The sequence below is a fragment of the Corythoichthys intestinalis genome, chromosome 2 (genome assembly GCF_030265065.1).
Source record: "Corythoichthys intestinalis isolate RoL2023-P3 chromosome 2, ASM3026506v1, whole genome shotgun sequence".
Taxonomy (NCBI): Eukaryota; Metazoa; Chordata; class Actinopteri; order Syngnathiformes; family Syngnathidae; genus Corythoichthys; species Corythoichthys intestinalis.
The window spans coordinates 59,138,425-59,164,245 of NC_080396.1; the positions used below are offsets into that span (position 1 = coordinate 59,138,425).

General features: G+C 39.0%; 1 protein-coding gene across 4 annotated transcripts in view; it reads right to left on the minus strand.

Moving 5' to 3' along the window:
* Positions 1–408: 408 nt before the first annotated feature.
* Positions 409–25,821, minus strand: part of LOC130912203 (teashirt homolog 2) — an 82,578-nt gene continuing 57,165 nt past the window's right edge. For 2 of the 4 annotated variants that reach the window (XM_057830104.1, XM_057830107.1), the window contains one exon: positions 409–4,538. In XM_057830104.1, the coding sequence (XP_057686087.1) occupies positions 1,516–4,538 (3,023 nt within the window). In that variant the 3' untranslated portion in view covers positions 409–1,515. Of the gene's footprint in view, positions 4,539–10,074; positions 10,339–25,821 lie in introns of those variants that run through there. The other 2 variants (XM_057830106.1, XM_057830105.1) reach the window with 2 other exon arrangements.

The following is a 25,821-nucleotide window of genomic DNA, read 5'->3' on the forward strand; positions in this document are numbered from 1 at the left end:
ACTCCAGATGTATTAAACAGTGCACCACATTTTTAAAATTACTATTTCCATTCCCCTTTTAGTTAGAAAATTAATCATACGCATGTTGAATTTATAATGGATTAAAAAAAAAAAATCTAAACTAATAATTTAAGATATTTTTTATTTGAGAGGTGACAGTTAATGGAGTTATTTATAAAGTAGTGAGGAAAAAAAAAACAAATATACCCAAAATAGAATACTGTATTTCTCTTCCTTGCTGTCAAGTCATAGCACGTTATATTTATCTTTTGATGGGAAAAAAAAAATGTTGGGCTATTAACGTGCTGCCACTGTCTCCTGTGATAACCGCTGAAGGTATCAAAGATACAAATTCCACCATTGAGACATGTGTTTGTTAACTCTGTAATTGGTGCCACATTCATTGCATGTATTAACATACAGTACAGTCATGGGAAAAAAAATAAGACTACCTTGCTTTTATTTAATTCTTTTTTAATTGTAATGCCTGGTACCAGTAAAGGTATTCTGCATTAATTGACTAAAAGACAGAAAACGACAAGCCGAAAAACACTGTTTTTGGTTGTACAAACCTATTAATGGAAGACTTGAAAAAGAACAGTGATTTTGCTGTCATGAAATCCATAGAAAATGGCTTGATATCAGTTCTTAAATTCTGTTGAGCTATTTTGGTTTATTAAACTTATACTGTATGTGTCTGATGCTGAACAAATCATTACGTAAATTCATCCATATTCCTTTAGTGAATTTAAAATGGATAAGAAACTGAAGAAACAACAATAGTTTTGATACTTTACCCCATGACTCTATATTGTTCAATGATTTAAAAAACAAAACAAAACAAAAAAAACAATTCAAGCTGTTATCAAATGTTAACTCTTTATTGAATATGTAAAAAAGGTGCAGGGATCACAGATATAATTTGTGTTGCAGCTTGTCCTCATTGCATGTGTTTCTTTTTTATTTAAAACATAATTTACACGTGAAAGTTTTGCTTTTGAAATGCTTGAATTTTGAGACTTGTACAGAATCCAGATTGATGATTAAACTTTAAAGTGCTTTCCCCCACTTGCTTTCCCTCTTCTATGTTGGCGACACAAAACATGTTTACATAGAAATAGACTGTACAGATCTGCACAGAACTACCTGCTGCGCATGTATTCAGGTGTTCTGTATTCAAAAGCTGCAAAGTACAATTTTCATCTTTTAATCATGTTGCCTTTAAAATACAATTGAAACTTGACGTATCATACAAATAATAAATAGTAGTCAAAGCCGTGGCTACGCATGCAAACATCAGCATTTATGTTTCTTCAAGCAGTAATAGAATTCATTACTGGTTATGCATCGGAGCAGGGTGCAAACATTTGTCGTAGTGTCTCCTAATGTTTTCTAACCAGTGTGTCTCTGCAGCCACTTCATCAAATATACAGTACTACGCAACGCTAACTGGGAAAAATAGTTGAAATGTTCGACCCGTGTGTTAAAACAGAACTGTATTTATCATATGAAAAACTATTCCTTGTCCATCTCCACATACTGTGAATGGTTGTCAGGGGATTTGCTGTGAGTTTTACTCAAATGGAGTTTGACGGCGTGATTACTGGCAAATGTCCGACAACACAGTTTACATTTAAACTTAGAGTCAATGTCCTCCTCTGGGACCATAGTCTCTGAGGCTCGGACTCCAAGGACCTTCGGAAGCTCTGCCTCGTCCACCTTAATCTGATGCTCCACAGGCATTTTACACATGTCTTTGATTTGGAAGCCCAGATGGGACTCCAGATGGGAAATGAAGGTGGTTGGAGACCTGAACTGGGAAGCACAATCATTGCAGTAGAAGACTGGGTGGCCTGTGTCCATGTTCTTTAGGAATTTGGTGCCTCCCGTTTTCCGTAACTGGTACTTGACATTTGCTAACCAATGGCTAATGGTAGTCATGGAGAGTCCCGTGAATTTAGAGATGTGCATTCGCTCCTGGGGGCCGAGGTCAGACAGAAGATACTTTCCCTCAGAGGTGAGGAAGAGGCTAGAGGCAAACTGAGCTTGAAGGATGAGAAGATGGCGAGGATTCCAATTGGACTGGCGGCCTTTGCGCTTGTGTACTGAGTAGACTTCGGCAGACACGTCCTCAAAGCGTCTGACGTCGGATTCCAGTTTCATGGCTGGGAGCCTTGGTGCCAAGGGGGGTTTTGGCGTGGTGGCTTTGGGAAGAACTTTGACCATGTCAGCGATGTCAGACAGCGCATACTTCTGTGGCGTCGGGGTGGATGATTGCAGCAGCAAAGACTTCGGCTTGACATTTTTCGCTTTAGTCAGGTCTATTGGTTGGTCATCAGGTGCAAAACGAAAAGTCTCTTTAATCTTATTCCTTACTGGATTACCGAGTACTAGCGAAGGCTTGTCACTGCAATTGTTAGTGTTAGCGAAAATAGACCGGATATGAGAAGATAGTTTATCTGCTCGCAAGTTATCAGTCTTATTAGCTTTCCCCAAATGATTGTTTAGAACAGACTGCAGAGCACTTAGAGGGTTTACAGCAAGGAGATCCAGAGTGTCTTTGAGAGGCTCTGTAGCAATGGCAGAAGGGCTCGGAGTTTTGCCCCTGTCAGAAAAATTGGGGCTCAGCTTCCCTTTGATCGGCTCACTCCCATCATTCCCACAGTCTGCATCGGGCTTTGAAGAGAAAGAGGAATCATCCTGACAATCGCTGTCATCTGTCTCCATCAGATCAAGCTTTAAGCTTTGACTTTCTTTCCCATCACTGATCACAACCGTTTCTTGTTTGATGTCTAAGTTTTTATGAGAGCCCTCGGGACTTTCAATGCCCGTGGCACCATGGCACTTCCCCTTTGGGGCAAGCGTCCTAAGCTTTTGGTTGAATGTCTGCTTTAGCTGAGTGGGGGGTGACACAGCGGTGACAGGGGTGCTTTTGATAATGCCAGAGATCTGATAGGCCGCATGAATACTTGGGTAGGCACTCCAACTTGGCGTCCCTGTTTGAGCTTTATTGATGGCAGAGGCCACTGTGTTGGCTAAAGATTTAAGAATGTCCCCCCCTCCACCAGAGTCCTGCTCTAGATCTTCCTCCCTGAGATAGGGGTACTTCAATTCCCCATTTCCGGGCTTTTGATCTTCACTCTCTTGCTTGTCATCTTTTGCTTCAGTTTCTTCCATTTTTTCTGATGCAACTTCCCCTTGGCTGTCCCTTTCACTGCTTACAGGAGAAACATTCTTAGGAGACAACTTTTCTGCATCTTGCTCACTTGCAGTGGGCTCAGTTAACCCCTGGATCTTCTCCACAGCCAGAGGGTCGAGTGCGAGCTGTTTACCCTTCTTGGAAGCAGAATTGGTAACCTTGATGAAATGCCCGGTCACCATCATATGCGTGGTGAGTTGCTGCAGGGTGTCATGGGAGCTTCCGCACTCCATGCACTTCAAAATCTGTGACTTGCATGTCTCAAACTGCCATGTATAACTAGCACCATTCTGATAGCCATAGCGATTATTATTAGCATTACAAGCTGCACCAGCGCGTTGGGTGTCGCTGAACCCGGATGCACCAGTAGTAGAGTCAGGGGAGCATGGCCTGGCAGTTTCAAAGGCGCGCTTCTTTGCTGGTGGCAGTAGTTTGGGTGTGATCACTGGTATAGGCTCCTTTAAAGGCACTTTTTGGTAATGCTTTGTTTTGATCATATGGACGCTCAAATCTTGAAGTGAGTCGAAAGAATGACCACAGAACATGCACTTCAAAACTTTCTGTGCGTCCTCCTTTCCTTCCAGATCCTGCAAACTGCGTTTCTTTGATTTAGAGGATGAGGCTGCGGAATTACTCTGTTTGCTGAGGTTGTTGTCTTGGTAGTGGCCACTCTTGTTCATGTGGACAGTCAGCTCCACAAGGGTGTCATATGCAGCACTGCAGTCTTTACAGCGAAAGCGGCTGGCACCTGTGAATACTGAACCACAAGGTTTGCTGCTTTGCCGGTACAGGTGGACAGAACTAAAAAGGTTAGGTTTGGACGTTGGCTTCTGGGAAGTCGTCTGCTGCAGTGTCTTTGACAGAGCATCCTGGTGCCAGTCGAACTCATTCTTAGCGCTTCCGTTGGTACTGTCACAGTTGGCTTTGCTGGTGTGTTTGCCTAATTTTAGTTCCATTCCCACCCCTGTCCAGTAGGAATCTGAAAGAAAGTTTGCATAGGCCGCCCTCATTTTCTGCAAGCTGTTACCTGTCTCCTCTTTACGTTTAGAGCTATCATCCTCCGGCTGAATGTCACTCGGCGAGGAGGTCTTAAAGTCGGAAAGTCTGTCACAGGTGTCGCTGAGGTGCGACTCGAGCTCTGCCTCTTGGTTCGATAGGAAGCTCGCGGGAGAGTTCTGGTTGCTGTAACTGTTGGTGCTCTTGATGTCCAGCTCGCGGTCCTCAGACACTTTGGGGCTCGCCTTCTCTGAGAATTCCTCTTCCGTCAGTGTGTCGTTGTCACCATCTTCCTCGATGATGGAGTCATGAAGTTCAACGTCTTCATCATCAGGCATGTACACTAAAACAACAAATCAAAGAGATTGACAAATTAATTAACTATAATTTATTTTGTGAAATTTTGTTTGTTGTAGAGAAATATAGCAGATGATTTGATTAGGGCAACAAAATAAATTATATCAAAAGTTCACAATAGATTGATTGAAAACCAAGAGTTTCCCTTTAATTAAGGACGTCAATGTCACTGCTGTGTTTTTTTAGTGACAAGATTTACTATTTAATCTCATATTCTCTAATAGTCAGGAAGCTTGAAGGGAATCTCTTTTGTTTTGTCCAATGAAGATTGCATGTTTAAATTAAACCTCAACCTTGCATGGCATGATCGAATTTGAAAAAATTCCCTCTAATTATTGAAAAGGTTAGGGTTAGGGTTAGGTGTTAAATTGTAATGTCTGAGAACACTAAAGTGCATAATGCACAAGAGAAGTTGTTGCATTAAAGTCCATTTTGCATAATGGTTACTGTAAACTGAGTCTTAGGCTTGTGAATTGTGTGAAGTTTCCATCATTGATTAGGGAATATCTTTGCAAATTTTCATTCATAATGAAGAAAAAAAATCCCGATACATTTATGCCAAAATTTGTGGCTTGTGAGACTGGCGCTGGACACAGTGTCTTTACTAACACACTGCTGCAGCATGTGATTCATGACGGGCCATCGACTTAGTGCTGCGTCCAAGGCTTTTCTGGCCTCAACTTGATGTGTTTACAACAGTCATTGGCGACTGAGTGACAAAAGCAAATTGATTCTTCTGAGGCCTGTTAACTGTTATTGCAAATGACCTATTCCAAAGTGATTAAGGAGGCAGGGAAGTGCAGTGAAAATGCGAGTCTTATGCTTCTCAGTCCCATCACTTCCTTCTCCGTAGCCAACGCAAAAATTTGACGTACTAATGTCGCGACATGCACCGGCAACAAATTAGAAGGCGATTGGGAAACATGACTTCAGCAGATGGTTTGCGAGCAATTCGACATCAGGAAACTGATTTTGCTGACGGCAAACAGAATTATGTTGCAAATGTGAGCGATGATGAAGAGCAATGAAACTATACATAAATAACAACTTTCGAGAGATTACGGGCAATCTGTCAGGTCTTTATATTCCCCCCGACAGCCTCATAAACAGTAATTACATCTTTCATTATTCACCTGTTCCTTCTCCCAACTCATACTGCACAAACATTATTGCTTTCATTAACAGATAATTAAACAACACTATTACTAATTGGCATGCTTCCCATCACGCAATTAGGAGTCTGACTCAGCATTTTCACATGGCTTCAGGAGCGCAGGAAAATGTCTTCTTTAAACGGCCGTCAACCAGATCAACAGCAGTGTTCTTTTCAGAAGGCACTTTGCCATAAATTAAGTTTGTCAGCACAAATCTGAGATGTTTTCAACCTCGCAGCCATGCAGGGAAAATGTGCATTTTGGGAGGAAGACATGGCAGATGTGCTCTCGCTTAAAAATGAATGGGACATAACAGCCGTGTCCGGGTGCACTTATGCCTTTCTCGTGGTTACTATTTCCTCTCTCCACCGAGCAGCACTCGCCAATCCCACATTGGGCAGCTCCAGGAATGCCTTGCCTTTGGCTTTCTCAAAATAAAACTTTTTCCTTTTAAATCAATATTTTACAAGCGCCTCCAGAGAAAGCCTGGAGGTGAGTTGCTTGCCAGCTAATGGACACAAGATGGAGATGTGCTTTAGACTTCTTGAACAAGTATAGAGAATGTGGCATCATGAACACACACAAGAGCCCCGAACACACTGTGACCTTGATCCGTCGTAAAAGCGACATTTTGATTGGCCGACCGACATCCGTGATGGCCTCTAAAACACCCTTGATGCTGAGGGAGTGTGGAGGTATGTTTTATTTAGAGTCTAGAGAACACCAGCGGCTCTGACAAGCTCAACTGGCAAGAACAAACGTCAAAGTGGAGCTATTAGCGTTTTTTTTTTTTGGGGGGGGGGGGGGGGGGGCACAGGGAAAAGCTATTGCAAGTTTGTAAATTCCAAAATTCACTTAAACATCTCTTTTTAGGAAAAATAATTGTGCATTCCCAAAGATAGTCTCACCACTGTCCTATATCAATTTTAATATGAAGGGCTGTCTTATCACGCAGGGAGGAATTGTGGCAGATTAACAGCTTCCCCTTTCCTGTTCTTCTACGCGCTTCTATCAGATGCCCAGAGTAGCAAACTTCCACAGGCACCAATTAACCTTCTGGCTGGCATTGCCAGAATGTCTGACTTTTGCCTTTCACTTGACGTTTGTGTCTCAAAATTCTCCTATCAGTCTTTAATATAAATTGGGATTCAAGGGCAAGAAAGCAGTGGTGTTTACATTTACAGACACACACTTATACGCAAACACACACACACGATGGGTAGATAACAAGCCATTAAAAGAGGAAACCTTTATTTCACACACACATTATAATTAGTATCCATTCTTTATTATAATATACAGCATGTATTTCCATTAATATATTGAATCCAACATTCATCTTTACCTTTCACAAGTATATTATCATACCTCACGACTATGATTTGTAAAACTCCCAACCTTGATATGTGACGGTAACAGCTGCCTTGTGACACCACCTTTATTCTGTGGCGATGTGGATTGCGTTTGTTCAAGAGGGTAGACATTGCACTCTACTTTAATTGAGGCATGGATTCTATGACAGCAGTGGCAACAAATAAATAAAATAAAATAAAAGTTAATGTAATTGCTCAAATTCTGTTGGCAAAGTATGGTGAGTGTATACATATATATATATGTATATATATAGGTGTGTGTGTGTGTATATATATATATATATATATATATATATATATAATACTGTATATGTATATATACAGATATACAGTGGGGAGAACAAGTATTTGATACACTGGCAATGGGTTTTCCCATTCAAAGAAAGACGACAGGAGCTCAGTTAAAACACACTCAAAGCAGAACCTACAATCCCCAAAACAAACTTTGACTTGAAGATGGGCTAGAAAGCAGCTGATCCAATAAACCCTACCGTTATTTGGGAGATCTCTTTTGGTAACTATGACACTAAAAAAAGTTAGTTATATTTAGGTTAACTTACTGTGCTTACAGCACAGTGAAGCCCGGCGCACAGGAGGGAGGCTCCATTGGCATCCTTATATTGCACCTATGCACTGCACACTTACTTTTCATGATTCCAAACACGTGATCAATGCTCTTTTCTTGTTTTCGTAGCGGTGCCAAGGCCACCTAATGCGCGGGGAACAACGTCATCGGCTGTCAGGAGCCATTGGCACAATGGGCAGATGGCACCTCATGTGCGCCGGGCTTTAGCTATTCATAACCACTGCTTAAAACAGTGTTTATATCAACCTTTATTGATGTACGCACATATTTACAGGTGCTTATTTAACATTTTAGTCTGAATATTGCCTAGTTCTTTAAACACATTTCAAGGTAATTAAGTTTTGTACGTGTTGGTCATGTATTTTTGGGAAGTCAAGGAATATCTTGAATATTATTGCTATTATTGTTTTGGTAGCAAGTCACGCTTTGCGCCGCAACGATCAGGAAACAGAGACATTTAAAAGTATGATAAAGTTTTATTTTGAAATGGTCCACGAATGCAGTCACAATATTTACTCCTTGCTATTTTCTAGTCCAACAGAACTCTCACAATTTCAAATAAGAAAACAATTTGAAACCTTGGATCATCGATTCCTAGCCTCACAATAGCCGGTGCACTGCTTGAAAATTAATCAATCAATCTCTAGATTACTGGCATATTTTGTATCAATTGGGGAGCTTCCTCGAACATTTCACAAACGGATATCAGGTTGAATCTACTTAACTCATTTGCTCCCAAAAATGTATAAATCTGTTATATTTTTATTTGCTTCAGTGTCCCAAAAACGTATTTATACGTCTTTTGCAGGGTTTTTTTTTTTTTTACAAGATGCATCTATAGGTTCCTATGTATCTAAGATACGACGCACAAAGTTCAAAACCCATTTTAAGCAATAAAACTTGCCACTGGAGGTCAGTAGCGCATTTGGTAAGAACTCATCTCGGGCCAAGAAAGGAAGTGAAGAAAAATAGTCAGGAACGGAAGTTGGAGGGATCTTGTGAAGACGGTGAGCGTTTGAGAAAAATGTGGAGAATGATCGGTGGAAAAAAATGCAAACAACACCGGAGGAGTGTTTTGAAAAGAAAACGAAACCATCGTCAAAGAATGATTAAAAAAATCTATCTTGATGAGACAGACGGTGACGTCCACAACAACGTCAGGTTCCACACACGTTCTGCGGAGCTCACATTGCATTACTCCTAAGCCCGAGGTTGAAACCAACAATGAAGATAATGAAGATGATGAAAAAAGTGAGACCGATCTTGATCCGGACTCATCAGATTAGGCACGGGAGCGGCCGAGAGCCTTCCCCATTGTTATGTGCGCAAATAGTTCAACAGTTCAATAGTTTAGATATGTATAAATAAATTGTTACTTTGCGATCAAAAGCTTTATTTGTTTTGTTGTTTGTTATTTTGTAGAACAAAAACATTATTCAGATGTTTGGGATGTCACATGAGAGGAAAATAGCTGTGTTAAAGCTGTGGAAAGTTATGTTTGAAATGTATGCTTTCACAAAAAGCTCAATTTCTCTGTTTTTTCATCAGAAATTGGAAAAATGCTCAAACTAAGCTATTTTCTAATACTGATTTCTAAAGAATGGAAAAATATATGACCTAACTTTTTTTCTGTTGAAAGAATAGAGCCTATACTTTCTTTTGGTGGGTTCCCTGTTTATATAGCAATAGAACAGAATTTTATGTGGGCCTTGCAAAATCAGTCAAAATCCAGTAAAATGACCGGGAGCGAAGGGCCTTGTGCTGGTGAAAATGGCTGGGAGTGAATCAGTTAATAGGTTAACTTCTGCCATGCCGTGGGAATACATTCAACTGTTCTGATTTGTAGGCAATAAATAATTTTCTGAGTTAGGTGTAGTTGGATAATAGCTTATCCTGCATCTGCCTTGTATATCTGTTAGACCTCTGCCTCAACCAATTGTCACAGCTACGAAAAAACTTGAAGCTACAAGCCGACCTACTCAATGCTTTCCCCCAAAAATACTACCACTGAAGAGGAAGAAGGCAACCTGACTACCTAGCTTGCAAAACAAGAAGCTGGCATAGCTTACCAGAGATTTAGCATGTCATAAACCGCTGTTAAAGCCTCCAATCTGTGTCAACTCAAATTTATATCTTCAGACTGAGATATGCAAAGGTCAAAAAAGCCGGGGTGTCCATCGTTAATCAACCGGCTGAAGTGTTTAGAACCTTTATCCGTGAAAGCAGGCTCTTGGCATAGGGAGGCCTAGATTTACAGAGGTAGCTGCCTGTTTGTCAGCCAACACACTCTTTTCCTCACGTCTACAGAAAGCAGCTAAGTGCCTCAGCCATACTAGATTACTTTTACGGCTACTTCCACCCATTGGCAGCAAGTTGTCCTAGCCAATAGGTGCGGAAAGAATACATTACCAGATATTTAGTGTTCAACGTTAGCAACTTCAGAGCGCTCTGTTGCCAGTTCCAGAAAGGACTCTCAGGATGTGTCAATCATTTGAGGAATTTCCTGTTTCAACACACCAGCATAAAAGTATGGTTAACCCACCAAAGGTCAAAACGCACTTCATTAAATTGTCACCAGAAATGCTTGTTACATCTTCCAAGCATGAGGTAGAACATTATGCTTTCAACATTTACTGTGTTGCCAAATTAACATAAAAAGTACTGAATATATGACTGTTTTTTGGGGAAGCGTGTGGAAAATTACTCCGCAAAGCACATAAGCACGATGCAGGACAGGAGTGAGCCACAACAAGTTAAAATCTTAAAACAAACATTGTTGACAAGCATTTTTGACACAGGTGCTTCAGGTCTTAAATAGTGGCACATTAATTCCTGCTACAATTCTGCTTCTGCCACTAATGATTGTGTACACTACACAAAAGAAAATATTTTTGCCTTCACCATACTGTCATTATTAAAAGTGTCGAATGGCATTTCTGCAGGTAAATCTGAGCTGTAAAGTTCTGCAGTAAAACTAAGGCAAAGACATGATATTAAAATAGCCACCTCAATGACTGGCATGTTAGTCCTTGTTACAAAGACTGTGGGGCATGAATTTGTAGGTTTCAGGTTAAGCATACGAAGTTGCTGTTGTTGTATGCTGCAGTATCAGTAAATCTCTATTCAGGTTGATTCAAAGGTATCAATGACATACCTGTATTACTGTTCTTGCAACCCCTCATACTCAACTACTGCCCCTCACATATAATCAACCCCGCAACCACACCTCTCAGGCTGTCTCAGGCTTCACTTTTGCTTCCCGCCAGTCGATATCTCTTTTTACCTATTATTGATTGCTTAGCTGTTGGAGCGACCTAAGCAGGACTGTTATGACATTTCGAGATTTCCCGCTGTCCTTGCAACAATCAATTACATGTGCATGGCAATCAAAACCTCTTTGCAAAATGAACCTGCCCCGTGACATTTTCATCTTCTAGATTTATGCCACGTAAAGCACAAGAAAAAATGGCATCTGTGAACATTCTGTGGGTTGCTCGGGTAACTATCACCCTCTCCTTCGCATGAAAGTACCAATTAACAGTGTGTGTCAATTTCAAAACACTTAAAATAAGTGTAGCATTGTCAGTCAAAAGAAAAAAGTTGTATTGTAAACAAAGTTGAGGCACTCTTTTTGTGTTGAGAACAAGCAAAATAAAAGTCGTGTCCTCAGTGAGCTATGATTAGAAGGCGGCGCACACCCGCCACAAGGTGCAATATTTGACATCTTGATATCTGACGACGTGTGTGAGTCACGATCAAACGCCGACGCTGTCAGACATCCCTATGACAGACTTGATGACGTGCTTGACGTCTGAAGTTAATTCAGAATACAGTCTAAAAAATAAAGTAAAAAAAAAAAAATGGCAGTGTTAATTCTGAGCCCCGCAGCCATCTGTAAATATCTGTGAATGCTTTTCCTCGTCACCGTTTCCTGTCAGGAAACAGCCCTGCTGCACGCGAGGACGCAGACAGAACAATCAAGCTTGGGTTGCCTTCTTTTGACAAAATATGTCTGCAGGTTAATTGACATCACTGGAAGAAAAACTGTTTGATTTGCCTTTAAACAAGAGTGTATCATTACCTCCCTTCTGACCCATTATTTCCTTGGATGTCTTGAGTCAAGCTGTTCTGACGATGCCCTCGGGGGACTTCAACTGCTCTGACATGCTACAACTGATCTTTTCAGGGATTTAGCTAGGAGTGTGTGACTATGAGCAGTTTGGAGATGGGTACAATGATTTATTTTCCTTTGGATATTTAAGAAAATTAACCGACCACTACTCTTTTATGTACATTACATTCATTGCATGTGTGTATACATATACTACTGTGTATTCTACAAAAGTGACACGAAATCCTTGTTTAACATGGAATGCACAGTCAGGACAGGATGACAGTATTGCTATCACATTTAAAAAACCCTTTTTCTTTTTTTCTAAGTATAAATTGCAGATTATGATTGCATACCACTACTAGATTATTACGCATCAATTTATAATATTTCCCTACTGCACAATATATATATATATATATATATATATATATATATATATATATATATATATATATATATATATATATATATATATATATATATATATATATATATATATATATATATATATATTGAAATCACATTCACATATTTCAAACAACTACTTGGGAATCTGGCTTCATTCGCGTCACATCACTGTGTTAAATCCACACACTAATAATTACAATCATTTTTATGTTTGTTAAAATCAAACACAGATTATATACATACAGCTTTAGCATTTAATTCTAAATGAGACTGTGCTCTTAAATTCTTGCTTTCCTATTTCTTTTATTCTGCAAACCATTTAAACAAACGACTCATTCGGCCTGAATTAACGGCACCCTCTGTACAATACTGATATTAAGTGAAATCCATTACTATTTTCATTCATTTCATTAACATTCTATTTTCATTCGAGATACTCAAGTGAAGCGATGGAACTGACTGGCAACAATTGGTACTTTTACACGGGTAGTTTTTCTCAATCCACTTGAAATGAGTCGTATTAAGTGAATAGGATTTAATCTGTATACATGAAATTTAAATTAAGATATTATATATAGTTCAATCCGCATTTTCATTGCCTAGCTGAATCAGATTGTATTGTTCTTTTTGACGTTCGTATTACATTACTCTCTGCCACTACCTGTAATGTGTAATGCTGCCTTCACGTGCTGTGGGAAAGATGATCCTTCCCACTTGTTAAACGGTAGTTACAAGGACGTTCTGTTCATGTGCTTTTGTTGTCGTAGAAAAAAAAAAAAAACAGCATACACAGATGTCGTTTTAGTTTGTTGCGTGGGCAAAACAGTTTTAGACCTATTAATTCATCAACTACAATAAGAAGAGATTGCATCAAAATGCAAATGGTACGTTTTTGTTTAGCGTTCTAGCAACCATTAGGCTAAAAAAAAAAAAATCTGAGTTTTATAAATGTGGACATTCGTTTTGATGCTGGCATAAAGAAACATTCAAACTGACGATAAATCTTCTTTAAAAACATAGTTTCTTAACATTCACAACTTCTTGTTCGCACTTCGCCATGTTGAAGAGTTAACAGTTGTCCCATCTTGGAAACTGGGGTATCATAATTAAATCCCAGTTTTCCAGTAACTAATACGACGTGAGGGGGCTTTCACATGCAATTTTCCACTCGACAAGTGGTATTTACCATAATTGAAACATCACATGAAAGCAGCACAAGAGATGATGAGGTGCACTTCCTGCTTCACCTGCGTCTTCTTTTGTAGTCAGAGCGCATGCGCAAACCGAAGATTCCTCTCTATCAACACACTACGCTCCACTCAGCAGTATACAAGAGGCATGGGAGCTGATTATCAATTGGCGTAGTCTACCTCTTACAATCCGATCCAAAAAAACAATACGATCCGACAGGGTGAATCCCATTAGCTAAGGTGTTTATACAAGACATTTATAATCATATTGGCCTTTCAATCGGATTATAAATAGAATTTTTAGACACATGTAAACGCACTCATTGTCTGAGGCGCCAAGCAGAAAACACTTGATTTTCAAGTTGCACCGAAATGAAAATACTTGGCAAAATGAAGAAACGAAGGCCAAAACAATGGCACCAAAACAAATTATATCTTATTTCACCCTCTTTCTTTTTTGTCTGTCTATGACAGATGGATATTTTTTTGCACTTGAAAAATTTAGTTAGGTGTGAGCTCTCTTGTTGCTTCATAAATTATGTCCTGCTATATCTCAATCAATTAAGCAAGCGAGCAAGCAACAATTTGTTTTCGTTAGCACATCATTCTGTTTCAGCGATGTTAATTAGCTGAAAACACAATTTCATTCCCATTTCAGCTGATAATTTAAGAGACCGAATTTTTGGTGCGTCTTTACTCTAGATTTGTCACTTTTTGGGGTGTTTTCAGAGGAAGGGGTTATTAAGAGTAAACTGTACTCAAATTATAAATAATAATCCAGTATTGATTTTCGACAATCCTTATTGTCATTTTGGGTCAAGAATGGGTTTAAGCCAATCCCAATTGTTTTTGAGGTAGAGGAGCTGTACATCCATCCATTCATCCATTATATTTTACACCCACACAATTATTTTATTTATTTATTTTACCGCTTATCCTATTTACCGTATTTTTCGGACTATAAGTCGCACCTGAGTATAAGTCGCACCAGCCCAAAAATGTGCAATGAAGAGGGGAAAAAAACATATAAGTCGCACTAGAGTATAAGTCGCATTTTGGGAGGGAGATTTACTTGATAAAATCCAACACATAGAACAGATGTGTCATCTTGAAAGGCAATTTAAAATAAAAATACGATAGAGAACAACATGCTGAAAAAGTGTACAGTATGATATTGTTACATGATGCATGAACAACGCATTGCGAACGTGGCCGGTATTTTAAAGTAACATAGCTATTAAGAGTTATTCAGAGAACTATAGCATAAAGAACATGCTAACAAGTTTACCAATCCATCAGTGTCACTCCAAAACACCAAAATAACATGTGACATGATATAATAATGTGTTAACAATTTCACACATAAGTGCCGCAGAGTATAAATCGCACTCCCAGCCAAACTATGAAAACAAACTGTGACTTATAGTCTGAAAAATACGGTAACCACAGGAAGCTGGGGCCAGCTAACTGCAAGTAAAAAGCATACTACGCCCTGGATTGGTCACCACTCAGTCGGCAAGCATACAGTCCACCCCGAAATGTACACAATTAATTATTTTAAGCTTGATTGTATTTAGGATTGAACAAGCATTCCCACTTATCTTCACACTGTTACTGTGTTGGACAGAGCCCATGCTGCCTGTACTGAAATTAGGCGTATGTACCATTACAATGACTGAACTTGGGGGCTAGCCAACAGCAATCAGTCGGTAGTCAGTGGTCATGCGAAAAGTGGATATCACAATATCATAAAATCGCTCAGATTGGAAATTTGCTGATATCGTCAATGGAAAACATGGAAAAGTATACCAAGGTGGTAGTAGTTTTAAAAGAAATACAAAACTGACATTTTGAGATAAATGGTGATATCTTGCAGCAATTGAATTTCATTTCAATAAAACATTTTATAAGATTATTTTTGAGGAATGGTATTTGATCAGTCATCTAAATTTAAAAATCTGCATGATCAGCTAAATTCCTGCTGATCAAAAACGCATACATTGATTTATCATGCACATCCCGAAATAAGACCATTAAATTGCGTCTTTAAAAGAGACATGCTTGTGTTGGTTTAGGCTTGAAAAAGCACAACTGTAGAAAAAGCCCATCTTGACTTCTGTATGCATGAAGGAGATGCTACTTTCAGCACATTACGTCCTCCACTAAACACAAGTTATTCATGCAGATAAATGCCTCGTTCTCGTACACTCTCAACCTGAATATTTGATGCCCTAATATAATCACATGGAAACTTGCGGCTCAAAAGAGAACAACAGATTGTGAGCACAGCAAACGACGCTCAGATGGACCCGGCGCCAGATTAATACGACGGGATGGCGGATGCGACACCATCTCCTGCCATCTGGCTCTTCATTTGGCCAAAAAGGATCACAATAATTAAGGCAATTAATCAAAGAAATGTTTTCACAGGCCACATTCGGGAAGTTTATAAACAACAACAAAAATTGAGTATATTCGACTATAATGAGCATATTTGCCCAGCCTCCACCCAGCTCATGATGTCATCGATTTATGTAGACACCCCTTTTGATGATAGAATATTCCACATCATTCGGCCCAAAGCCTAATTGGAAGCGAACTGTCCGAGAGCGGCACAATCTGCTCTTCGGAAGCCAGAGTCATCACTTTGAACTAGCCTCGGATGGATCACACGAGGCCGCCGCTGCTGCACCCACAGATCCAGACCTACGTCATGCACCAGCATACACACAGACACACACATATGCACACCTACATATCAGCATATTTTGACATATTCCCATAATGTCCCAGTCCTTGCATTCTTCATTTTCATCCACAATCTGGCACAATTACGTTGCTATCCTGTGAATCTCTTTACAATGGTCATTTAAAAATATATTTTATATATTTGTCAGATAGTTACCATTAAGGCTCCTAAGGGTCTTTTGTTACACCTTTTTCAAAGCCTTTTTTGGTCATTTTTGCTTTAAAGTCTTTATAATGTATTTCTCATCTGAATGTTTTATTTCGTAATGTAAGTATTATTATACACATCATGAACCTTTTTTTTTTTATAACATCAACATTGTATTAAAAAAAAAAATATATATATATATATATATATATATATATATATATATATATATATATATATATATATATATATATATATATATATATATATATATATATATATATAAATATTTTGACTGAACTCTGTATTCATACTGTATTTTTTTTCTATAAAGCGCACATGACTATAAGCCTCACACAACAAATTCCATAAGAAAACTTGCATATAAAACACACTGGACTATAAGCCGCAAGTGTCTACATTGTATTATGCGATATTTACACCTAAAGACATTCAGCTCATTAGCCCAAATCAATATACACACCACACTACTGGACTATAAGCTAAACAGTTCTAAGCCGGGGGAAAAGATAGAGGCTTAATGTCTGACAAATTGTGGTAACTTTATATTTGCATTACTCTTTTTGGGCCTTGAACAGTTTTTGCAATGTACTCGTATTAATCGAGGACACACTGACAAACTAAAATTCATTCAGTTATTGAAGTAAAATACTTTAATGAGAGTAATAGTTACAAAATCAGCATGATCCTGCATTGCTTGATAACAGATCGCCTACTTTTGCAGGATGTAATCACGGTGGATCATTTAAGATACCTCTCAAGTACTAACTTTGGTACTAATGTTCCATTTCAGAGTTGTGTACAATTCTAGTACAAACACGCGCAACAAAAATCAGGCAACCCTAACCTCAAGACATGATGCAACACAATACACAGGCTTGTGATTTTAGTGTCAAACATGTACATTTGCCATACATGATAGACGTATCCTTCCTGCTGTCTTTCAATTGTTTATAACACTGTACTAGTATATTTACAGCATATAGCATGCACTTTGATCTACAGTACCTTGAATCGTCAAAACTTATACTTTGTTTAAAATAAAAAGAAAGAGGCTCTAGAGTATGTGCACAAACAAAAAGACTGTAGTTGATGGACAATAATGTAGAATCCAATGCAGATATTAATTACACTAACAGGAGCAAGAGCGATCAATGTAAGATGCATATGCTCTTTTATTTTATTTAGAATCTGAGTGCTGACATCACACACACATCGCACACAATGACGTTTCCTTATACAGGTAGTCCTAGGGTTATGACTGCAGCTGCAGCTATCGATTATTTTAGTAGTTGATTAATCGATGAACCATTAGTTCAAATAATCGAGTAATCGGATAAGGAACATTTAAAATTAAATTACCTGAACTGAGCCTCAAACGGTGTAAAAAATAAATAAATGAGGATTTACAACAAAAGAACAATTGGCTAACTTACATAGCAGAGGTCCGCTAGTTTAGGTGCTAGAAAATGCTTACTTTTTTACAATGCCCTTAACAAATGGTTCAGACACATATTCCCACAAAAATAGGCAAAATATACCTAAACTAAATTACTAATGCATTAAAAAAAAACATTAGCTCAAACCAAAACTTAGCTCATGTTGGTCTTAACAGGGAGCACCTGGATTCAGCCATGTGAAATGAGGCAGACTACAAGGCAGTGTATCCACCCAAATCAATAAAACTAAATGCCAACACTTTAAATATAAACCATTAAAACGCCACTTAAATTAAACGAATACTCGAAGCAGCAAAATTTAATTCAAATCTTTTTTTCTAATCGAATACTCAAGTTAATCGAATAATCGTTGCAGCACAAATTACGACGTACCCAACTTACGTGATTTTGACTTTACGACGACGGAATCTCGTCCGCCAATTTAGACCGGGTCGACTGACACAGAGAAACCACGGACATTAACTGGGTCATAGTATAATGCCCAGGATTTAAAAGGGACGCGGCATGTTTGAAAGCAGCCGATTAATTCCCGGGTCACAGTGCGGCAGATGACGTAAATATCATGGCGTGCCGATCGTCATTTCTTCTTTCTTCGCAGTCATACGGAAAATGGTAAACAAACATCGCAATTATCAACATGGCAAGCTGGAACAATAGCAAATTTAAACTGAAAACATTTTAAACCGCAAATTTTAAAAAATTACATTGCTACTGGATCTTAGAGTCAAGGAAGAGACATCGTCAATCTTTGGAAATGTGCAGTTCATTTTGTTGCCGATGACGACCAAAAATGACGCAATGTCTGGGAATTAAATTCCCGTCCTCCGCCCTCTCTGCACAGAGAGCGCCGAGTCGTCAACATGGGACAAATCTAAAAGTGTCCTACCCGGGTAATTCCCAGTACATCTCCGCATGTTCGAAAGCCATGACACGGATAAATCCAGCGTCACATTACATTATTACGTTATCATTATTTAGTGGGATATAAGTCTGATGTTTTTGATAGTTATTTTGAGATTTAGGCGGTATTTAGGGATACTTAATGGGTTAATTCCAGTTTACTAGGAAATTTGGGTTACGTCGTCAGCGTAGGAACGGAACTCGTTCGTATCCCGGGGACAACCTGTATTTCCAATCGAGTTTATATTCACCACTCATATGCCTTCACTCAGGCTCAAAGTGATGTCGGAATTTTTCTGTAGTCAGATTATGATAAATGAGTCATTAGTGCACTAAAAATTGATTTACTGGTGAGGATGAAGCCATACAAGTGTCATAATTACAATTCAGTATGAAGTTTTAATAACAAAAATGCACATCGTGAGAAATGATAGGTTGGCCAACACTTTTTTTTTTTTTTTTTAATCTAGAAAGTGTTTTATTCCAAATACCAGCTACAAGAAGCTCACTCTGACTACCCACCACTGTTATCAGGCGCAAAAGATGCTGGATGTTGTCCGTAATTAATAAACAAAAGGGATGAATATGTATTCAATTGAATTTGGTTAAGTCTTTTTGTCATTATATAACTATCAATTGCATATCTTTTGGACTTGGTTCAGCACTACTAAAAAGTAGATCATCTTTAACATTGTTTGCATGTCATCACCGCAGATTTTAATCATAAATTGCTATTCACAATTTAGGTCGTTTCATGTTATATTTCCAAGGCAAGAATAAATGCACTGACAACATTGAGACACGCAGGAAGTTTGAACTATCTACTGTATAAAGATTTACAATTTGGTGCCGATTAGTGTTGTTAATCTTACTTTCAAAAAGTAATTGGTTACAGTTACATATTACTTCTCCCAAAAAGTAATTGAGTTAGTAACTCAGTTACCCGAATGTAAGAGTAATCAGTTACTTGGCAAAGTAAGCAGAGTCTGTCATTTCGCATCTAGCTCTATATACGTGATATCTATCATAGCCAAGGGTGTAACGGTACACAAAAATCTCGGTTCGGTACGTACCTCGGTTTTGGGGTCACGGTTGGGTTCATTTTCGGTACAGTAAGAAAACAAAATGCAAAATATAAATGTGCTAGTTGTGTATTACACACCTTTGTGCTTTCAACAATACGAACATTAGCCTATACAAAGCTAGAATTCTGCTCAAAAAGTAGCAGGTATTGAAAGATAATCCAACAACAATTAGAAGAAAAAAAGAAGTCCTGTGCTAAAGAGAAAAGCAATCCCAATGGCAAAGATTTTAACATGTATTTTATAAATGAAATGCATCAATGAATCATTTTTTTTTTCTTAGGAACGGTTTTCAAAAGCTTTATTTGTGGATTTTCTCAAGTTAAAGCGCCACACAGAAATTAATAAATTTAATTGTGTAAACAGGATCTGTGTATTATTCTTATCATTTAATTACAGGTATTTTAGCTCATTTCAATTTATTTTATTTAAATGGGCAATTATTTATTTTATTATGTGTTTATATTTTACAAATGTGATGTAGTATTGTTTTTGTATTGAACATGGGGCCGTGTTGGTTATTATCATAGCAGAGAAGACAGCAGTAAATCAACAAAGACAAGTCAACTGTGCCCCGATCTACCACTCAAGAGATCTGATGGACTCAAAAAGTGGGTTACGATTGCATATTAGTTTGAAAATCAACCGGATCCACCGTATTATTACACGAGTGACATCCGGTCTGCCTGATCCTAGCTACCGGTAGTAGTATTGACGCAGGAGGGTCGGGTCTCGCGTCAAATAATAAAGTCTGCCGTTCTTTTAGCGTGCGTCGTGTTGAGCCGCTTCAGGGACGCGTCTAACACGCGACCGCACTGCGACTGGTGTGCATTGGCTGATTGACTTTAACGCCCACGTTTCACTGCGTTCTGGCGGCGGCCACGTTGTTGCGCCATTGACGTTTCTGGGTTATACTGTCCTACCGTGTTGGTCCTCGTTATAGTAGACAAGATGGAGTAAATATAATCTACACAAAGAAACTGTAACCCGATCGACTCACAGCCTCGAAAAGGGTAACATTACGTCAGAAACTCGTTCGGTACGCCTCCGTTCCGAACACAGCACCACGTACCGAAACGGTTCAATACAAATACATGTACCGTTAACACTTTAATCATAGCACAATGAGGTCGTAGTTTGTAGGCTACAGTCAGGTATTATTGGAGCCACTTTGCATCGCATTTGCAACGCCGTCACAACTCCCTTCCCTCCTCCCCACTCCCGCTCTGCTCTCTCCGTGAGTCTGTGTGTCTCACATCATTCAACCAACGTAGTAACGCATAGTTACACATGCCGTTACACCCTCAGTAATGGTAAAGGCGTTGCAAAGATGAGAAAAGTAATTAATTAGATGAGTCACTACTGGAAAAAAATAACGCCGTAAGTAACGCCGTTATACTCGTGCCGATCCATACCAGGATTGTTAGGCTAATGGAAAAGTGATACCAACACAACTCACTGATAACAGGCAAAGACAAACATAAAAAGTGATCTTTACAAGCTTGCAGGAAGCCTTTACAAGTGAGGAAGCCAAAAGGCTCTAGTGTATATTTGTCAGATTATGGATGATTTTTTTCCCTCAGCCCCTGCTGATCCACTCAGTCAGACTCTCATTTCCAGTCTATTGGCTTAACCGGGCTGGCCATGCTTGTGACACGGCTCCCCCGCAGCAACATGATGAGGTTCGATACTTCCTTTCTGCAGAACAGCAGTTTACCCCTCGTTCACCCTTATCAGAGTAGGGGAGCCATCATCTCGCCGCACGCCACTCAAAAAGTGCGGCACATATTGGAGCTGACCGCTCCAGCAAACAGGGCGGCGCTAATAAAAGAGCATCCTGCTCGCCTTCAGATTTCCCTGATGGAGTGTCAGTCAGGAATGTTTGCGTGGCAGCCGCCAGGGAAGTGGGCAGCCGTTTAAAGGACCTCGCAACACATGAGGCCTTTGTTCTGGTTAGGAGACATTGAACGCCTCATTTCACTCACTGTGTGAATGCTGAGAGATGAGCATTCACACTAACGCTGTGCTACATCCCAAAGAATTGCCTTATTTTTCCAATCCAGCTCCATTACTACAAATACTTGAAGACAGTACACATTTTTTTACACATACTTGAAGACAGTACACACAAAAATGTCAACTCTCAAATACAATTTGGGAATTGCGTCATTTGTCAGAACTAGTGTTGAGCACATTAGAGAGGTTATGAAGTGATATCTGAGTCCAGCCGATTTTGCATAAACCATTCACTGGTTTTCCCTATTTTGTGGAAAGTTTTAAATCATCCATAGGTATGAACATGAGCATGAAGGGTTGTTTGTCTATATGTGTGTTGTGATTGGCAGGTCACTAGTGTAGGGCTTGTACTACTACCTTAAATCATCTGATCAGCTCTAGCTCATCCTCAACTCAAATGATGAGAGGCTTGAGTGAAATATTTCTTTTGATAATATTGTTATCTGGCAATTTTTTTTTTTTTTTAAATCATGTAGTGTGATGCTACCAGATTTTAAATCCCAGAGTATGTTGTAGGTTTAGGTCACCATAAATCGGATTTGGCAAGGTGTCAACGGACTGCTACGATATTCGTAAGATAATAAACAGAAATGCAATGATACCATGGAACTGCAGCACTTCCCAATGCTGAATTGTTCCCAATTTTGTCAGTTAGAGATCTTAAATAATATTGAGAAATGTAAAGTTGTTGTACCACTAATGTGTGTGTATTTTTTTTTTTAATTTACATATTCTTTTTTTGCAAACTTGGATGCCATTTTATTTTACCAGGTTTGCACAACAATTTGCGTTAAAAGTGCTCAGAATGTCATTTTTTCAAGCTATTTTAGTTGTTAGGGTCCGCAAATGCAGAAACAAAGTTGGACCTCAACGCAAGCAACAACCGAGGGATGCTTACATGGGTTTATTAAATTAAAACGAAAAAAAAAAACAAAAAAACATGCGATCGTGAAAAAGCGGAAATAACAAAATGGGTCCGTGACAGCAGGTGGACTGGGCTCAATAATACTAACCCGAGGGTAAACTAAGGCGATAGGCAGAGAGCCAATAAGACTATATAAAACACTGAAATACCTGCAGAAGGTATAGAATTACAAAACAAGAGCAGCAGACCAACAAAAACCCAAGGACAATGAGGTTAAAGTACAAGGTGTCAAATGATGATCAGCAAGACAAATATCTCGGCATCCTTCTCTTTGATCAGACGTCTTTAAATGCCATGTTGATGAACTGGCATTGAATGCAGGTGTGGCATCGGGAACGCCCCCACAACCAGCTCTGCAACAAAACACTAACTAGCAGCAGAATGTGACAACTTGATCCTTTTTGGGCTCTTCTGCAGAAATGATGATTCTCACTAATATGTAGCTGACTGGATCCAATTGGAATAGTCAGGATTTAAATTTAAACTCTTTGCCACGATTGGACATTAGAGGAGTAGGTATCGTGGGAAGCTCGTTAGTGTTGGCAATGCATGTGGTATCTTTGACACATCGGGGGAATGTGACTACAGTTGTTCTTCAATGACACAAAGCTTTGCTATTTCTTAATTACACTAAAATAAAAATATTCTCTCAACTGACACTCCTGCTTCAGCAGGGTTCCATGCGCTCATGCACACAGAGAGGTGTATTTCAGTCAGGAGGCAAGCTGTTGCTGTTTTTTTTTTTTTTTTGGTTCCATAAGGTTTTGAATAGGTATTCCTTATTTCCACAATAAAAAAAACATTCGTGATATTGCAGACGTTCGGAGGCAATCCATTTTTTTTTTTTTTCTAAGTCGATCAAGAGGTATTCTTTTGTCGGCAAACAAGAGGAGGTCCCAGGGAAAAAAGTGACCAAAAGACAAGAACTTGTGAAAAATGTATTGTACTAAACCACAGCAAATGCACATTTATACATTCAAATACTACATTATTTATGTACTGTATGCTTGATGCGGCTGGGTTAAGAACCATGAACTAGCAACCTCCAAACGGAGGTTGTCTCAGTGCTCAGGATTCAAGAATAAAGTGTGATGGTGTGATGTCACACCATGACCAATTTCAAAACCTAACGTTTGCAGAACAAATTCACTTGCAAGCATAATTGCAATATCAAAGTACGGTAAAATACTACACTGATAACACACTTCAACCAGGGCACACTTTCATATTGACCCACCTTATGCATGGAACTGATCAAAATATTGGAAAATGACTTAAGTCCCTATTTAGGAATTGACCTGAAATTATATTTTGACATATTTGTGTTTTTATTTATATTTTTTTCCAGGTTCAAAAATAATATTCACAAGCAATGAAAATTCATTGTTTTGTGTTTTTTCATGTCGGAATACAATTTCCTGAAAATTCAGTATAGAATACCAACTACTGGTATGGCAAATGTGAGCAAGGCAACAAAAAAATAAAAGACACAGAGGAAAACGTGCGCACAGAAAAAAATTGTTAAGCTCTGTGAAATCAGTTTGAAACCCAAATACCCAAATATCTCTAATGATCACGTGTACGGAAGAGGATTAGGGCCACTGAAGAAAATGAACAAATATTTTTCTTTTTCTTTTTTAAATTTGATCAACACTGAAGATGTATTTTACTCGGTCACACACATCATTTTTTCAATGTGAATAAGTAGAAAAGTCATTTAGTTGCACTTGTGTTAGTGCATGTTTTCAAGCGCTCATCTAATTAATCTCATTTTGCTGTATAAGACATGGTGAATGAATGTAGCCTTTTGTTTGAATTTTTTGGTCAAACACCTTGTGCAAGCTCTCCTGTTCAAAAAATAAATTGGTGTCTCGCTACTATAAAGAACCACCGTCCTATACAGAATGGGTGCTCTCGTGCTCTTCGCTAAGAGGGAACCAAATGTGGCTGGGCAGCGCACTTTTGTCCCTGGCAGAGTAGAGTAAAAAAGGAGGGCTGGTGTGCGCGCTGCATAGGAGATGGTCTGAAAAATTAAACATAAAAAGTCCAAATAAAGTCCAAAAACTGTCCGTCTGCAACCAATTGTCCCCGAAATGACAATGACAGAGGTTTTCAAAAAGTGCAGTTTGGTTGTTGTAGCAACCCAATGTCAAGTTCTTTACTGGTGGATCACTAATAATCAGACCTTGCACGCCCTTGTGAAGTCACTTGTTATTTCATAGTGCCCCTCTCATTCCCAATGGGATCTTCAAAGACTCCCCCTGAGATCACTCTCTCTCTCAGCAACATCAACTTCATGTGAACCCAAAACAACGACCTGCCCTCCCCAAAAAAGCTCACTCCATCAAGGTCGTGCCTGATGAATGTGATAGTGCAGCTGTGTGTATCCTATTAAAAACAATCTGCATGTCTCTAACTCCTCCTGTCTCCCATTTTTTTTTTTTTTTTTACGAGGCTGCTGGATGTGCTCCAGCCACAGCTTTCCTCGTACAAGCACTTTTAAGTTTTCAGCAAAGGGAGGCACTTTTTTAACATTCCCACTTCATTAATAGTAGATTGCCACTTTTTCCCTTCATTAAATACAATGAGGAGGCTGCGGAGGGAAGGTACGGCTGCGAGAGTGCCTCGGCCCGTTGTTTCTTACAGGACAGAAATGCAGCAAGACAGGAGGATATTGAAAATAGCTTCTGATAAAAGACCCCCTTCCACAAAATGGTCATTTTTAAGTGCAAAACTTCAATGGGGCTTTGTCATTCTGACAGCACATTGTGACAACAAGGCTGCCCAAATAGAAAAAGTGTTGGCAGCAGTTGAAAGTTTCCCTCTTCGAAAACAAACCCTACACTGTTTGTGGGTATTACTTAGAGTTGATATCTGTGTGTTGATTAGAATGGAGGGCAAAAAAAAATTAAATTCAATATTGAATCGGGGCTCCCGGGAGCAGTCACTCCATTGAACCAATTACTTATTTTTTCCAAAAGCTTCTTAAAAGACTGCTGCCACTGTTGAAATTAAGAAAACACATTTGAGGCTTTTGCACAATGAATGCAATAATCAACCATTTGGAACTAATATACTCAAAACTGCTATGTTAAACTGCTTCATTTCAGCGGTGGATTACACGTTACATTTTGAGCGTTACAT